We start from the raw sequence: 18082 nt of genomic DNA, 5'->3' as shown, positions 1-18082 counted from the left end.
TATTTAGGCCTACTTACTCCATGTTACTGACCCTCAACTTACTACAATACAAACTGAGTAACATTTTACTTAGTAAAATCAATAGCCACAACCATGTCAAGTCATGATATTGGCGATATTCTGACTGCTTTGCAAGCACCGTGCAGGTTGCTTGCTTGGCCTGTGACAGGATTGTCTTGTCTCAATTTCTCATGTCAGGGTTGAATTAGTATGTGCGCTTTGGTGCTCATGAGTGATTCAAAATTTTTATCACCAAGATTTGGTCTGAATTCAGTTTGTGCACAGGAGAAAACATTTCTGAGTTAGAGTTCCTGTTAGGAATTTGAAGTGTTACTTTAACAATCCAGGCCAGAACACTATTGCATCCATTATCTATGATATGGTATGCTGCTGTTTATCACAAATGATGCATATCAGAACAGATGATTGCATGGTATCGACCTAGTAAGGAGCAAACTGTTCATGCTTTGTGTCTTGCTGTAACTGACCTTTCAGCAGAGATGAAAGCTGCTGCATGAAGAATGCAGTATCATTATCTGTAGCAGTCGTCCTGAATGCAACATTAGCTACTTCTGCGTATTGTAACATAGGATCAAGCAGTGGCAATTTATGCATTATGAACATGTCCACGTCTCAGTTGTACTAAATGGAAGAATGGCTTTAAGTCTATTAGCCTCACTGTCAGGGGGCTGCCCCCCTCTTCGGGAGGTGCCGCCCAAGTCCAGGGCATAGTTTATGTTGGAGGCAAAGGAGAAGTAAGGGGACAGTTAAAATAGTGGTTGTTCTTTCTCACCTGTTAATGTTATTTGGTTCCTTAAACTGTTGGAGTGTTGTCTGTTAACCCCCTACCCCTTCCCTGAGTGAGTGCAGAAGAATGTCTGAGGTAAATAGCAGGAGTAAACAACAATACACACGGCCCCCAGCAGGGTGTGCACACGGCCCCAAGAGGCCTAGACTCAGAGGCTGCATGTGGCTGATCCTTGAAGGAGAGAGGGACAGAGACACAGTGGTGGTGGACTATCAAGTGAAGCCTCCCAGAACGCCCTCTGCTCGGATCGCCTGGCCAGCGGACCAGCTTAGGAGTCAACTTGGGAAGATCAAAGAATATGAACTGCCTTCTGCTCGCCTTATCATCCTGCCTGGGACTGTAAGTGTGATTGAATGTATGAATGAGATTCCCCTCCCTTCCCAGTTTTAGTTGAATAAAAAATCCTTTACACTCCCATGTGGTGATCCCCTCTCCTTAGTGTTTAAAGCAGTTGCAATCCACATCCCCTTGCAACAGTTTAGACTGCTCGGGTCTAGTCTCACAGTATGCTGTCCCTATATTAGGGGAAATACGGCCCACTGGCCTAGTCTTAAAGTACGCTGCCCCTGTCTCAGGGGCACATGGCCCACTGGCCTAATCTCACAGTACGCTGCCCCTGTATTAGGGGAAATACGGCCTCCTGGCCTAGTCCTTTGTATACAGGCTCTGAGGCCTAGTCCTTCAGCCGAGCCCCCGCTCACCGGGGTTCAGGGCAGGAGGGGTGGGGGGCCCAGGCCCTCCCTCTCCACCGGGCCCCGACCCAGGGCCCTATCAGTGGCAGGCGGCTCCCCCCACTGGCTTGGCGGGGGTTCCTCCCCACAATGCGCTGAGTCCTCAGGGGCTTCTCCAGCTCCCTGCGCTGGGTCACTTCCTGCCCCCTTCCCCCGGCCCGTGGCGCTCCCACCGGTCGGCGTGAGTCAGGTGGCTGTAGCGGCACTTCCCACGTCAGCGTCGGGGTTTGCGGTGGCAGGTCCGGTGCCTGGGTCATGGGGGGCTGGCTGGTGGCTCCATTGTTGGGATCAAGCCCAGCTTGGGCCTGGCAGCGGCACGTCCAGCGGGCCTGGCGACTCCCTCTCTGGCGGTCGGGTCTGCGACTCAGGAGGTTGGGCGCTAGCTCTGGCTCTGACGGCGGTCTGCCCCCTCTGAGCAGGCTGGCAGCCCTTTATACCGTGGCTCCCCTGGGAGCATGCGCAGTAGGGTTGCGTGGGTGGGGCCCTCTCCACCCCCTGCGCCAGGTGGTTCCCCTGAGCTTGAGTCCGGGGCGGGGCCGCCCCATCACACTCACCATATTCTCAGAAGGAGAAGCAGGACTGGCAAGTATCTGAGCTGTCTGATAGCATCATGTGTCATAATATCCTTGTCATCTTTCATAATAGTCTTGTCATCTTCCTGATTAGAAGTGAGGTTGTACTCTACTTCATTTTGCTTCTGCAATAACTAGTGGCTTGATAATGTGACTAGAAATTCCTTCAGAAGACTGAGCAGCTGTTGTCTTGGTGTCTGAATCAGAGATTCCTTTTTATGTTTGAAGTGTGCAGTTTGTCAAAGATCAGGGTCATGTAGTCAAAAAATAGGCAATAAACTCAGCTTCTTATACTACAGGCAGTCCCCGACTTACGCGGATCCGACTTATGTCGGATCCGCACTTACGAACGGAGCTTTCTCGCCCCGGAAGTCGGGGCGAGAAAGCCCCGTTCGTAAGCTGCTCCGGTGCCCCTGGTCTGCTGGAGACCGTCTCCAGCAGACCAGGGGCACCGGGCGGGTTCCCGCGCTTCTGAGGCTTTGCCAGAGCAAAGCCTCAGAAGCGCGGGAACCGCTGCTGCTACCCCTTGAGACCCGGTGCCTGTGGTCTGCTGGGGACGGTCCCTAGCAGACCACAGGCACCCGGACTGAAGCCGCAGCCGTGGTGGGGTCCCTCGCCTCTGAGGCTTTGCCAGAGCAAAGCCTCAGAGTCGCGGCACCCCACTGCCGCTGCGGCTCTGCTCCCCGTGTCCCTGGTCTGCTGGCGGGGGGGCGCAGCTAGTGTGCTCCCCCCCCCCCAGCAGACCAGGCTTTTGTTTTGGACTCTGGGGCAGAGCAGCTGGGGCGCTGCCGATTGGTCCTGCAGCGCCCGTGGGCACTACTGGACCAACCCGGCAGCACCCCAGCTGCTCTGCCCCAGGTCCTGATTCAGCCGCTGCTGGTCAGTTTCAGCAGCGGCTGAATCAGGACGTCTGGGGCAGAGCAGATGGGGTGCTGCTGGGTTGGTCCAGTAGCACCCCAGCTGCTCTGCCCCAGGCGTCCCCAAGTCAGCTTCTGCTGAAACTGACCAGCGCTGACTACAGGAAGCCCCAGGCAGAGTTGCTCTGCCCCGGGCTTCCTGGAATCAGCTGCTGATCAGTTTCAGCAGCAGCTGACTTGGGGACGCCTGGGGTTCTTAAGTTGATTCTGTATGTAAGTCAGAACTGGCGGTCAGTTTCAGCAGTGTCTGAATCTGGACGCCAGTTCCGACTTACATACAGATTCAACTTAAGAACAAACCTACAGTCCCTATCTTGTACGTAACCCGGGGACTGCCTGTATTACAAAAACTTTCAATGCCAAGTTCTGCATTTTGTTTCTTTTTAGGTAATCTGTCATGTTTGGCACCAACAACCTGCGGTCACAATGATCTTTTTGAATATTCGTTTTGCTGAAATATATGGTTTTAATGTTGATGACTGGCTTTTGGTGGCAGCTACACCTGATTTGCATTTGGTTTTGATTTTGGTTGGTCCTGATTGTGGTTCCCTGTAATCTTAGTGCTTGGGCGGCCACCCAGGAGAAATTCAGGTGCTGCTCAGTTGATTAGCAGAGCACCCACAGCCTCCCAGAGCCAGAAGCATGTGTTTCTATTGGTGGTGAACATCTCCACATGCTTTGGTTCACGTAAATTTTAATCTGAACATGGGAGGAAAATATTATTAGAGGGATCATTGTTTCTGATCTCTGGTCTGTATGGCCAATGTTGGTTTTCAGTAGGTTGTCACTTAGAGTCTGGACTTGTTGGCTTGTCACATTAGCACTTGCCTTATTGGCACCTATGTCCACTTTATGTTGCTGTGAAGAAGGACGGTGCAGATTGACAGCCATAGATTTACACTTGGTGCTGCGTGTAGGCACTTGGTGCCTTCTGACCTTACTGCTTCAGCCAAAAGAAGAGTTGAAAAGGTCAATTTCAACTACTAGATGAGCTGAGTCAGACATAGGCCTAGTGACACCCAGTGTGTGCATCTGGGTTTTGGAATCTTTTGGACTTCTGCAAAGAATAACTTCTTAGAAAATGAGCTCCCAGTGATGCTTGGTGCTCTTCTCAATGTAGCAATAGATATCAATCAAGAAATTCTCTGGTGACAGGGCATTTTTCTCAACCATGACGTATACTAGCTGACATAGGCACCCACAAGAAAAACAGATGATGATGTTTTGAAATGAATACTGCAATACACTTGTGCAAGACCATCATGACCGAACTATTGTCACTGTCAAAAAATCAATTAAAAAGAAAAGGAATTTACCTGCACTCTATATTTTGATTCAGAAGCTGAAAAATATTTTGTTAAAATGCACTCTGTACTGGTTGGGACCAGCATCGATACAGTGATTACTTTATCTCTGCTGTCATCAAAATATTGACTAATGAGTGGGAACAGTTTGTTGATGCCTGAATCAGTGGCTAGAATAAATGCGGAATAATGCATGCTTTCTGCTAGGCAGGTCACACAGTCATTTACTGTCTCTTTGATAATGGCTGTCATCTTAGGTGCATGCACACCTAGGAAGATTTCCTGGTAACTTTTGAGTATGGGGAAAAAAACAGTTTTCAGCATGTTTTTTAAAATAATTTTCCATTTGGTTCCAGGTTTGAATGGTGTGTGGCAAATAAAGCCCAGAGCCACAGGGTATGTCTAAACTACCACCCTAGTTCGAACTAGGGTGGTTAATGTAGTCAGTCGAAGTTGCAAATGAAGCCCGGGATTTAAATAAGTTGCAAATATCCCAGGCTTCATTTGCATCTTGCCGGGTGCCGCCATTTTTAAATCCCTGGTAGTTCGGACTCCGTGCCTGCGGCTACATGCAACACGGAGTAGGTAGTTCGAATTAGGCTTTCTAATTCGAACTACCGTTACTTCTCGTGGAACAAGGTGTACCGGTAGTTCGAATTAGAAAGCCTAATTCGAACTACTTACTCCATGTTGCGTGTAGCCGCAGGCACGGAGTCCGAACTACCAAGGATTTAAAAATGGCAGCACCCGGCAAGATGCAAATGAAGCCCGGGATATTTAAATCCTGGGCTTCATTTGCAACTTCGATTGACTACATTAACCACCTTAGTTCGAACTAGGGTGGTAGTGTAGAGATACCCACACATTGAATGAGGATGATAAAAATATGCTGAATAACTATTTATTCATGGAACAAGGCTGGATTTCTGTAGAGAAAATACTGTGTGATCTATGTGCTATGATGTAATTAAAGACTGTCGTAATGCATGTATAAAATGGGGCTTAATTAAGACTGCATAGGCACCTTTAATTTTGGCATTTAATAACTTATAAGTGTTTGCATTTGCAACAATAAAATTGTTTAATAAACAAAGTTACATTTCAAAACTCATGTATTATTATGATGACTATAACACTCCTCAACTCCAAATATATCAGGTATCCCAGTTGTGGTGTGTGCATTTTTAATACACATTAAAAATAATTTACAGTTTAAAGCATTTTAATTAGGGAACTGAATAAACCAAGTCTACTCAGATACATGTTAATGAATTCTGTACCATGTGCTCCATGATCTAGTGGCAAGTGCTGAAAGCAAGATCTTCAACTACTGGGTCCTATAGGCTATAGTATTCTATGAGGTAAACACAGGACTAAATTTCTGCCCCATCCCAGAATGACGTGTAGCCTAATCCTTTTCCTTCAATTCATACTAGGGGTGAGGATACAGCAGATTTATATGTTTATACTTCAAGGTCTATAAGAGATATTTCTTACACTACTTGTACTTAGGGCTAGATGCTACTCTCACTCTTATTATTAGTTTTACAGTTGTGTAACTCTATATACTACTCACAATTTACTCTAGTAGCTGAATCAAGCCCAAAGAAACTTTTCTTCTAGATCAGTGGTGAGCTACCTGCAGCCTGTGGGCTGCATGATTCCACCTGTACCCCACACAGCTGATTTGCAGCATTCAAGCTCTGGGAGGGAGGGAGAGGAGCAGGGATGGAGCACAAATAAGTGGATTCATGGTGGTCTGAAAGTGCTGGGAGGGAGGGGAGGAGTAGGAAGTGTGGGGCTCCAGTACATGAGAGGTGTCAGGGAAGAGAGCAGACAGGGTTCATGGGCTGCAGGCTGCCCTCCGCTAGATTTCAATAATGCATCCCACTTCCTAGTCTTGGTTGCCTATCGCTATCTAGACTCTCCTGCTAGGTAGTTCTGCGGTAAGGAGTGTAAATTATTTCTGCTTTGTGGCTATTTTATGATGTTTGATTAAAAAAAACATACATATATGTTCTTGCTTTGGAGAGCTGAACTCTTGTCAAACCTGCCACACACCAAGTGTCCCGGAGAACACCTGCTGCTGTGCACTAAAAGTTCTATAGGTTGCTTCAATCTATTTCCTCTTGCAAAGAGGAATAGATTTACATTTCAACTTGTGAATGATATGTTCATCTAGATAGCCCCATAAATTACAGTATCATAAAACTACAGGTAAAGTTTTGCATCTGTTCTGTTCACGGATAGTAAAAATATTCAGATGGGCACTGCATGGACTGTAATTGCTCTGTGCATCTTTGTTTTCTTTATAGTAGTTTGAATTACATTATTTAAAGCAAAGATCTTTAACTTTTATATTCTTCAGTACAGATGACTATGAATAGGATTGCCAGGTGTCCACTTTTGAACCGGACAGTCCAGTATTTGAGCTTTCTGTTCGGGAAACAAATTGAGAAAATATAAATGTCCAGTATTTTCTAAATAAGATTTAATGTAGATTGTGATCTAATGTCAAGTGTGTCCGGTATTTTTATTGAAACCATCTGGCAAGCCTATGAAAACAATCATGTGACACAGTGAATACATGATTACAGACTCATAGACTTTAAGGCCAGCAGGGACCATTACGATCATCTAGTTTGATAGCCTATGCATCACAGTTCACAGAACTTCAGCCACTCCCACAATAGGCTCTCATCTCTGGGGGTATGTCTACACAGCAGTGTTATTTTGGAATAACTGACATTATATTGAAATAATAAAGTGCATGTCTAGACAGCAAGTTGTTATTTTGAAATCATTTTGAGATGGAGAACTTCTTACTCTGGCTCCTGTAGCCCACATTTCACAAGGAGTAAGGGAATTCGAAAGAAGAGTGTTCTTCCTTTAACTTCCTGCTGTGTAGGCAGGGTCAAAAGCCAAATTAAGCTATTTCAACTTCAGCCACGCAATTGACATAACAGAAGCTACGTATCTTAATTCAACATTTGCCCTGCAGTGTAAACTTGCCCTGCTGTGCAACTGTAAAGCACATTTCTTTTTTGCTCCACAATGGATACATATGGGATTTTTGCTTTTTTTTTTTAACAGAAAAAATACAGAAAGGGATCTGTTGATATTACAAAAATCAAGTGTGTTGAAATTGTGAAGAATGATGGTGCCATTATTCCATGTCAAAATAAATATCCATTTCAGGTAAGTTCAGTTGGTTTATTTAAAATGTAATACTCCATTTTTCAACAAAGCTCAGTTAATTTATATTTGTTACTTATCTTGTAGTTTGTTTCTGATTATTTTATTGACATTTCTTCAGATACTGGGCCCAATTTCAGTCTCATTGACACCTGTTTTAAATAATTTCAGTGTGGCTATCCTGACTAACTCTCATGTCAGGGAGAATCAGGTCTATTCAGGCTTTTAAATTCAACATTCAATACGTCTACACTGGCCCCTTCTTCGGAAGGGGCATGCTAATTTCAAACTTTGGGGGATGCTAATTTCAATTCCTACTTTGAAGGGCGCTACTTTGAAGTAGGAATAAGAGATCCTCCGGAAAAGGGCTTTATTCCGGAGGATCGCGCCAGTCTAGACGCTTTTTTCCGGCTTTTCCCCAAGCCGGAAAAAAAGCGGTGGCCATGTTTATTTAAATCCCGTGGGGGATATTTAAATCCCCCGTGGATTTCCCTATTCCCAAGTTTGAAATTAGCATGCCTCTTCCGAAGAAGGGGCCAGTGTAGACGTAGCCCATATGTTTTGAATAATTTCACAATGGAAAGTAAGGGGTCTGAGAGGAAAAAAAGATGGGTAAACAAATCACTTGAGTCAAATTCTCTCTCATTAACAGCAGTGAAATTACTCTGAATTTCAAATGGTATAACTGAGGGTATGTCTATACTACAGAGATTTTTTTTGGAAAGACAACTGTTTTTCTGAAAAAACTTCAATTATGTCTACACTGCAATCATGTTCTTTTGAAAGAAAATCGAAAGAACAGAGGGGTTTTTCCCGCATTGATAATCCTCTTTATGCGAGAAAGAAGCCTTTTTCTGTGTGGATGAGGAAGAGGGAGTTCTTTCAGAAGAAGAGGAAAGAGGAAAAATCATAGGTGCCCTGCCCTGGTGGCCACTCCGTCCATAGTAATCACAGTTTTAATGCAAGATAGTGTCCATTCAGTGTGGATGCTCTCTTTTGAAAAAGCAGGTTGCTTTTTTGATGTGCTTTTATGTGTGGACGGTCTCTTCCGAAAGAGGTTTTTCCGGAAGATCTCTTCCAAAAAAAAGCTTCTTCCGAAAGAAGCCTGTAGTCTAGGCATAACCTGAGAATCTTCCCTCTTCTTCCTAGTAACAATACCTACTTTTTAACCAATGAAAGCAAGAAAAATAAAAATGATGTGCAGATGAAGAAGACTGTCCAAAAAGTTATCTAGGACAATATGGAATCATAGTCATACCTGTAAAGTGACTGGTACAGAGGGAGGTTCAATTAGACACTGACACTATTAATTTTATTTTAAAGAAAACCCAAAGGTGAAGAATAAACAAAAGATGTCTTTTGTTTTTTGATGTCTTTTGTTTATTCTTCACCTTTGGGTTTTCTTTAAAATAAAATTAATAGTATCAATGTCTAATGAAACCTCCCTCTGTACCTGTCACTTTACAGCAGTGGTCTCCAACCTTTTAAAGTATCAGATCACTTTTTTAATTTAAGTGCAATCCAAGATCTACCTCAAACCCAAATAGCCTGGCCCCGCCTCCTTTGTGCCCCTTCTCTGAGATCCTGCCCCTGCTCACTCCATTCTCCCTTCCTCCCCCATCCTCCCTCACTTTTACCAGGCAGGGGCAATGTTTTGGGGGTGCAGGCTCTGGTCTTGGATGAAGGGATTTGGAATGTGAGGGGGCTCTGAGCTGAACGTGGGGCAGGCAGTTGGGTTGCCAGAGGGGGTTCTAGGTGCAGGCTCTAGGAGGGTATTTGGATGCAGGGGTTCTTGGGGCTGGGGCAGGAGCCTGGCAATCAGGAGGGGGTTCATGACTGGGGTAGGGTTTCAGGATGTGGGTCGATTGAGCCCTGCTTACCTCAGGTGGCTCCTGGGTGGTGGTGCAGTGGGGCAAAGGCAGGCTCACCCCTGCCCTGGCCCTGCACCACTCCCAAAAGCAGCCAGCAAACTCCATCCCAAGTCCTGCTGTGCCCCCTCTCTGCTCTGTGGAGATAGGACACAGGGTGGGAAAGGGGAAACCTTGACACCAGCACCCCCTCTTCTCCCTGTCCTGCCCTGCCCAGCAAGTAGGAGGCTCCGAGGGGCAGGAGAGGCAGCTCCAAGATAAAGATCAGGAGCTGCACAGCAGTGGGGGGAGAAGCAGTTGAAGTGCCAGCACTTGACAGCCTCTTGGCCAAACCAGTCAGGATCACTTGTCAGAGACTCCAAGATCTTCCAGTAGATCCCAATGTACTGGTTGGTGACCACTGCTCTACAGGTATGATTATGATTCCATATAGTAATGTAACCAAGCAAATGGTTAAAGGAACACTGTGACTTTCACATTAATATTAAATTCCATATTTGTCCTATCAACAGCAATTTATATTATTAAAAATAAAATATTTTTTTCAGTCTAATTGTTCATCATTTATATTTTTTGCACTCATTTTGTATGCTAAATACAGATTTGTTAGTTTTGCTAAGCCTATTAATCAAGAAATACTTGTTTCACACTATATGGTATTTACTAAGAATCAAGTTTAAAATTATTTCCATATAAATGTTATTTATATCTTATTGGATTTATTTTCAGGTTGTGTATGATACTAATACACTTTACATTTTTGCGCCCAGTGCACACAGCAGGGATCAGTGGGTGAGGAATCTTAAAGAAGGTAAAGAAAACTAATTAATACATGACGCCTTTAAGAAGCAAGGCAGTTGCTTGCACTAGAAAATATGATGCACAAATGTGTATGCTCTTTGTTTAAAGGATTATATATGTATTGGGACAGATTCTGCATTGGTTAATATCATATACTACAATATTCTGTTTCAGTCATGCCTCTGTAAACATAAAGTAACCTCAGTGACAAGACTGGAATTCTTCTTGATTCCCACCATCATAAATGAAAACAGATTTTGACCCTGTGGTGTTGCACAAGCTAAAAGTCATGGGAGAACCTTATCCATAGTAGTTCATGCCATTAATCATGTACAGAAAATATATTTATATATTTTAAATGAAAAGTATTATAAGCCTCATTCTCCTCTCATTGAGGCTGGTTTAAAACCAGTGTAATGCCCTTGACTCTAATAGTTACTCCTATTGTATTTAAGGCTCATAACAATGGCCATACTGGATCAGATCAGTGATCCATCTGGACAAGTATCTTGTCTTCTAACAGTGGCTGGTATAGGATGCTTCAGAGGGGAGGAACACAAGAGGACAATAAATTTACATTTGCGTGAAGGGAAAATGATCAGGCCCTGTATATTCAACCTCCTTCTGAGAACAGATTTCCATAGGAAATTTTGTCGCCTTCAAATGTAACCAGTTCTCATAGTCATTATTCTAGGAAAAACTTACATTTCATGTCTTTGGCGAAAGATATAGTCATGCGCTATTTAGGAAAGTTGGACTCAATGGCAACTTTTCATATATTTGCCTTTTATTATTCTTTACATTAGCTTCTGCTATTAATAATGTTAAGATCAGCTGACTAAAATAGTAGTTCTCAACCGTTTTGGGCTCAGGATCCTTTTATAAACCATGATGGCCTGTTGTGACCTAGTAAGTGGCTATAGTTCAAAAAAACTCATGTATTAAATATTTCTTAGCCACAGTATACAATGCACATTAACATAATACTAGCACTAACAACATTTAATACCAAACAAGGACATCAGGTGTATCATAGTGCCAGCTCCTGCAGCCTATGTCCTGGGATTGGCTGGGCTTGGCTGCCTGCAGGTGGTGTTGTGACCTTCCAGGTTATGATGTAGCTCAGGATTGGCCTAGCCCAAATGGGGTGGGGGGGGGGGGAGGCAGCCAGAACAAATGTGAGTGAAACTGCAACCTGGTGTATGGGGTCACAACTCCATTCACTCAAATTTGGCCCAGCTGGCCCCCTCCATCATCATGTCAGGGGGGCAACTAGGACAAACCTGAGAGGGCTTGCAATTCTGTGCACCAGGTCCCAATGTCCAGAGTAGGGGGCTGAACTCAGCAAGCTTTGCAGTATCAGATCCACAAGAACTGCCACTGGATGGTGAGTGTAGCATGACTTCTACAGTCACCTCCCCTGCATGTCCCAGGATCTTCTAATCCTTTTGGGGCAGGATCTTCCCACTCCAGGCATCCTATGTGATTCTTTGACACATTTGTTTTACAACCAATGGGTTGAGAAACCCTGGAATAAGACTTGCAGATATGCCCCCTTAATAACACTGCTACCCCTCTGAGACCCCTTAATCACATTGCAGGTCCAGTCTAGAACCTTACCAAATTCACATTCCATTTTGGTTTATTTCATGGTCATAGGATTGTAAAATTAGTCAATTTCACAATTTCAGACGTTTACATATGGAATTTCACAGTGTTGTAACTATGGGGGCCCCAGCCCAAAAGGGGATCATGAATGCATGTTTTGTAAAGCTACATTAGTAGGTCATGGACTTGCCACCCTTACTTATGCATTGCTGCTGGCAAGGGTGCTGCCTTCAGAGCTGGGGAGCTGGAGAACAGCAGCTGTTGGCTAGGTGCCAACCTCTAAAGTCTGCACCACTGCCAACTGCAGTGCAGAAATGAGTATCACAAGCATGGGTAGCAAGTGATGCTTCCCCCCAGGGAGGCAAGCTCCCGTCCTGCTTCTTTGATCTAGAGCTCCACCCCTGCTCCACCACAAGCCCTGCTCCCTGCTCACTGCATTCCTGCTCTCCTTCCTCTGTCTCTGCTCACCACCCTGCTTTTCACTGCATCCCTCCTTCCACTGGAGCTCACAAATCTCTCCCGACTCCCTGATTCCTCTGCACTGCCCCATTCTCTATGCTGCACATCCACTGCTCCCTGCATCCCCCTTTACTTGCCCCCTCACATATGCCTGTTTTCCCATCAATCCCCTCCTGCCCTACCGCCTCTTCAACCCCCTTGTGAGCCCAATCCCCCCATGTGTCACTGTCCCAGCCCTCAGTACAGTGCAAGCTGGTTTCACACACACCGCAAACAATGGGAGTTGGCAACAACTTTCCTGGCCACAGGGCTGGGAATCACAGCCAGTTCAGCTGGGAGCAGCCTGGGGCAAAATCCTCCCCCTGCAAACAGGAAGTAATCAGGGGCATTGCTTCCGGAAGAGGAGGGGAGGGTCTCTATTTCCTTCCTTCTAAGTGATGGTCCCCTGGGAGCAGGAGACTGGGTCCCAAGAAGGGGTATCCTGGCCAGACTGGAGTCTGCACTGGAGACAATGTTACTACTGTACTCGAGATTCACCTCTCCCTGCAGCAACCAGACCTCCAAGGTTCCCAGCAGCAACCCCAGGAGATCTTGCAAGGAGCCTAGGTCTCTGATTCACTGCAGGGAGTGTGGTGTGATTCACTTTCCTGCTGCTGCCAGGATGCAGGGAGTCCAGCCATTGTTCCTAGCTAGCTCCTCCTGGGTCACAGTGTGGAGCCAGTTCTATTGTAGTGAAGTCCCTCTGCCCTAGGCCCTGCCTCCCAAGGGCTCCACATCCATTAGGCATAGGCATGGCCAGTTTCTTCCCGCATTAAGGGGGCATAGTATACCGAGGCCACTGTACTGATGAGAAGACAGAAAGGTAATCAGATTCCGGGGGTGGGGAAGAGGGAAGACAAGGAAATATGGGTAGCACCTAGGGATGCTAATGGGTAACTGGTTAAACAGTTACCTGGTAAGCATCACCCTTAATGGGTAATGGTTAACTGGAACTCAGGAGCAGCCCTCTACCTGCGGCCCAGCTGTGGGTGGAAGGCTTGCTCCAGCTTAGCCGGGCTCCCCGCGTAGGGCTACCAGCTCTCAGCCCGCATGGGCTGGGAGACACAGTGGCAGTGGCAGCCTCCACAGGGGTGGGGGACCGAGAGCCACCCGAGAGGGTTCTAGGGATGTCAACATGCATCCCACTACACGATTAACCAATACGCATATAGGCATATTGGTTAATCTTATCAAATAATGCACTCCCCTCTCCCCTGTTGCCTCGATATCAGAAGCAGTAAATGCAGGGTGGGGGAGCAAAGGGAGCTGATGCCTGTGAGGAACTAGCTTTAAGCAGGCTCCCCACGAGCACCAGATCTGCCTGCCCACCCCACCCCCACGCTGCTACCTCTGATAGAGAGGAAGCAGTGTAGAGGTTGAGGGGGGCAGGCTGGAGCCGATACGCACGGGCAGCCGGCTTTCAAGCAGGCTTCCGATGCATGCCAGCTCTGCAGACCCAGGCAGGAGTCGGTACTGGGGAAAGCTATCTTAAAAGGCAGAGATTGATCCACGGCAGCAGACCCTGTCCATGGGGAGTCTGAGCTCCCCGCAGACAGAGGCTGGAGCAAGCTGGTCCAAAGACAGGGGTGCTGCTGGACCAGCCTCTGTACACGGCGGACCGAGGCTCACCATGGTCAGAGGCTGCTCCATGGGAAGTGGAGCAGCCTCTGTCTGAGGGAAGCTTGGACCCCCCCCCCCCACACACACACAAATAGGAGCTGCTGATAGGGCTGCCAGATGGTTTCAACAAAAATACCAGACACACTTGACATTACATCACAATCTACATCACATCTTATTTAGAAAATACCAGACATTTATATTTTCTCATTTATATTTTCTCAATTTGTTTCCCGAAAAGAAAGCTCAAATACTGGACTGTCCGGTTCAAAACTGGACACCTGGCAATCCTAGCTGCTGCTGTGGACCAGCCTCTATCTGTGGTGAGGCTGGGCTGCTGTGATACAAGCTGCTTTGTGGCAGCCTCCTTGGCCCGGTTCCCCTACAGCAGCCTCTGTCTGCGGGGAGCTTACACCCTCCACCGACAGGGGCTGCTGCCACTCCATGCTGCTGCCTCTGATTCAGAGGCAGCAGTGCAGGGCAGCAGGCAGCCACTCTGTGTAGGGAGCTGGTTTTTAAACTGGCTCCCCTTGCAGACAGGCTCCCACCTGCCGCCCCACACTGCTGCCTCTGATAGAGAGGCAGCAGCAAGGGATGGCATGAGGCTCCCTGGGAGTGGGGCCGAAAGCACACTGGCTGTCGTCCTGTCCCTGGGAATTATCAAATAGTCATGTAACTGCTAAAATTTCATGCAGTTACATGACTATTCAATTACGCTATAACTAGCATCCCTAGAGAAATGAGGAGCTGCAGCGGCATCCCCCTCTGGGGTAGGGAGACTAAAGCAGCCAGGTTTGCTGCTCTAGCCCAACCCCAGCAGACGGGAGGGCTGCTCCAACCTCACTGGAGTGTCTCCCTGTCCATCTCCCCTTTAATCGGATAATGGGATTTTATATCCCTAGTAGCACTCAGAAGCCCAAGACAGATCAGAACCTTGTTGCATTACATTCTGTAAAAATGCAGAACAGAAAGATGGCTTGTAAAGTCTTTAGGAGCAGAAATTATAAATATTTTGTGCTATAATCCTATCATTTATCATAAGCTAAAAGGGTCAGAACACAGAAGTCTTCCAATAAGCAGCTGCAGTGGGAAGTGCTGCTTGTGATTCAGTGGGCAGTTTGCTTATCTCTGAATCACACTGAACCATTTCTTCAATGAGGTTTCAGGAAGCAGAGTGCTGCTACAGGTACCATCTTTTGGGTGATGTCCAAAACTTAGATTTGATCACTTGGGATCATTAAAGACCTCAAAGCTAGTTTTTGTAAGAGAAGCATTTGGTAACTCTGGTGGACTGACCTAGGGTATGTCTACACTACAAAGTTAATTCGAACTAACAGCTGTTAGTTCGAATTAACTTGGATAGGCGCTACACATACAAACCGGTAGTTCAAACTTAATTCGAACTAGCGGAGCGCTTAATTCGAACTAGGTAAACCTCATTCCACGAGGACTAACGCCTAGTTCGAATTAACTAGTTCGAATTAAAGGCTGTGTAGCCACTTAATTCGAACTAGTGGGAGGCTAGCCCTCCCCAGCTTGCCCTGGTGGCCACTCTGGGCACCACCAGGGAAACTCGTCTGCCCCCCTCCTTGCCCCGAAGCCCTTAAAGGGGCACGGGCTGGCTACGGTGCCCGTGCCAGGTGCAAGCCTGCCAGGGGAGTTTGAGTAGGAGTTTGTAAAGTGAGGGTATGTCTACACTACCCCGCTAGTTCGAACTAGCGGGGTAATGTAGGCATACCGCACTTGCAAATGAAGCCCAGGATTTGAATTTCCCGGGCTTCATTTGCATAAGCCGGCCGGCGCCATTTTTAAATGCTGGCTCGTTCGAACCCCGTGCCGCGCGGCTACACGCGGCACGGGCTAGATAGTTCGAACTAGCAAGCCATTCCGCACTATCTGTACGCCTCGTGGAAGATCAGGTGATCTTTAGTGGGATTCTGCCTGTTCCTAGAGAAGGGCAACTAAGATGTGACAGGATTATGATGATCAATAGATGGCTTAGGCAGTGGTGCTATAAGGAGGGCTTTGGGATGTATGGTCACTGGGAGGCATTTATGGACAGAGGACTGTTCTCTAGAGATGGACTTCACCTAAGTAGGGAGGGAAATAGACTTCTAGGATGGAGGCTGGCTCAACTTATTAAGAGAGCTTTAAACTAGGAATTTGGGGGAGACGGTTGGGAGATGCCCAGGTAATCTCTACGCCAGATTTTAACACTGAGAGGGAGGAAAACGAAGTAAGAAAGGATATAGCTGGGGGTAGGAGAATGAACATGAGGAAGGGAGGGGGGGATACTAGTCTAATAGGTCATATTGGAGGTGTAACGTCTGTGCCAAATTGGGTAAAGAATGTGAATGAGGCCAAACAGCAAAAATTAAGATGTTTGTACACCAATGCGAGGAGCCTAGGTAACAAAAAGGAGGAACTAGAGCTATTGGTCCAGGAAGTGAAACCAGATATTATAGGAATAATAGAAACATGGTGGAATACTAGGCATGACTGGAGTACAGGTATTGAAGGGTATGTGCTGTTTAGGAAAGACAGAAATAAGGGTAAAGGTGGTGGAGTTGCATTGTATATCAAAGATGAGGTAGATTGTAAAGAAATAAAAAGTGATGGAATGGAGAAGACAGAGTCCGTTTGGGCAAAAATCACATTGGGGAAGAAAACTATCAGATCCTCCCCTGGGATAGTTCTTGGGGTGTGTTATAGACCACCAGGATCCAATTTGGATATGGATAGAGACCTCTTTAATGTTTTTAATGAAGTAAATACTCATGGAAACTGTGTAATCATGGGAGATTTCAACTTTTCAGATATAGACTGGAGAACAAGTGCTAGTAATAATAATAGGGCTCAAGATTTTCCTAGATGTGATAGCTGATGAATTCCTGCATCAAGTAGTTGCTGAACCAACAAGGGGGGATGCTATTTTAGATTTGGTTTTGGTGAGTAGCGAGGACCTCATAGATGAAATGGTTGTAGGAGACAACCTTGGCTCGAGTGATCATGAGCTAATTCAGTTTAAATTAAATGGAAGGATAAACAAAAAAAGAATCAGGACGCCTGGGGCAGAGCAGCTGGGGTGCTGCCGGGTTGGTCCAGTGGCGCCCAGAGCAGCGCTGCGGGACCAACTGGCAGCGCCCCAGCTGCTCTACCACGGGCGTCTGGAGAAAAGCCTGGTCTGCTGGGGAGGGAGGCGTACTAGCTGCCCCCCCCTTCCCCGCAGCAGACCAGGGAGACGCGGGCGGCGGACCGAGACGCACCGTGGTCCCGCCGCCTGGGTCCTCCGTGGCTTTGCTCCGCGTCTCCCTGGTCTGCTGGAGACCAGCAGACCAGGGAGACGGGGAGCAAAGCCTCTGAGGATGCCGGCAGCAGGACAGCCGGGCCGCGTCTGGGCTGTCCGCTTCCCGCGTGCTCCCCGGCTTTGCTCCCCGGCTCCCTGGTCTGCTGGTTTCCAGCAGACCAGGGAAATGCGGAACAAATCCCGTTCGTAACTGCGGATCCGACATAAGTCGGATCCGCGTAACTCGGGGACTGCCTGTATTATAGTGCTACTGCTTTCTGCACTTTTGATACTTCAAGCTCAAACCTTTTCCACTACAGTTTTACTTCTGGAAATATTTTATTAGAGCAGTAAAGTACTAAAAAGCAGATATATCCCTCTAAGATGGACACAATGGATCTGATTTGCTTCAGTGTGCAGTTTAAACTGTGCACTGCAGCATTATGTGCATGAGTTGGAGGAACAGTGGGGGCTGTAAACAAGATAATTCTTTGACTCAGTTGCTAAGCATTTAAATTATACCAGATGGGTGATCCAGTCCTCCTGCTCCAGTCATGCTAAATTATTTACCCAAAGTGTAACAGCTTCAACTGGAGTGATTGCTGAAGCCTCTCATCAGGATATTCTACAGTGGCCTAATGGTTAAAGAACTTACCTGACAATTGGCAAACCTAGCTCAAATCCTCCCTTCCCCCCACCTCAGCTGGTGTGTGACTCAAACCAGGGGTCTCTCATATCCTAGGTGAGGACCTTGACCACTAGACTAAAAATTATGAGGGAATCTTCTCCTCCCCAGTTACTTTGTGTGAACTCACCTAAGGGGCCCAATCCAGCAGGTGGCTTCTCAAACATGAACTGGATTGGACTCCATATG

At 46.7% G+C, this 18082-nt stretch overlaps 1 protein-coding gene across 2 annotated transcripts in view; it reads left to right on the top strand.

The window, feature by feature from the left end:
* Positions 1–18082, top strand: part of TEC (tec protein tyrosine kinase) — a 102754-nt gene that overhangs the window by 55075 nt on the left and 29597 nt on the right. For both annotated transcript variants that reach the window (XM_006113450.5, XM_025179918.3), the window contains exons 3-4: positions 7426–7530; positions 10125–10206. In XM_006113450.5, the coding sequence (XP_006113512.2) occupies positions 7426–7530; positions 10125–10206 (187 nt within the window). The remainder of the gene's footprint in view (positions 1–7425; positions 7531–10124; positions 10207–18082) is intronic.

Source organism: Pelodiscus sinensis, chromosome 4 (assembly GCF_052426305.1).
Source record: "Pelodiscus sinensis isolate ZL-2025 chromosome 4, ASM5242630v1, whole genome shotgun sequence".
NCBI lineage: Eukaryota > Metazoa > Chordata > Testudines > Trionychidae > Pelodiscus > Pelodiscus sinensis.
This window is presented reverse-complemented; position numbering and strand designations above follow the sequence as displayed.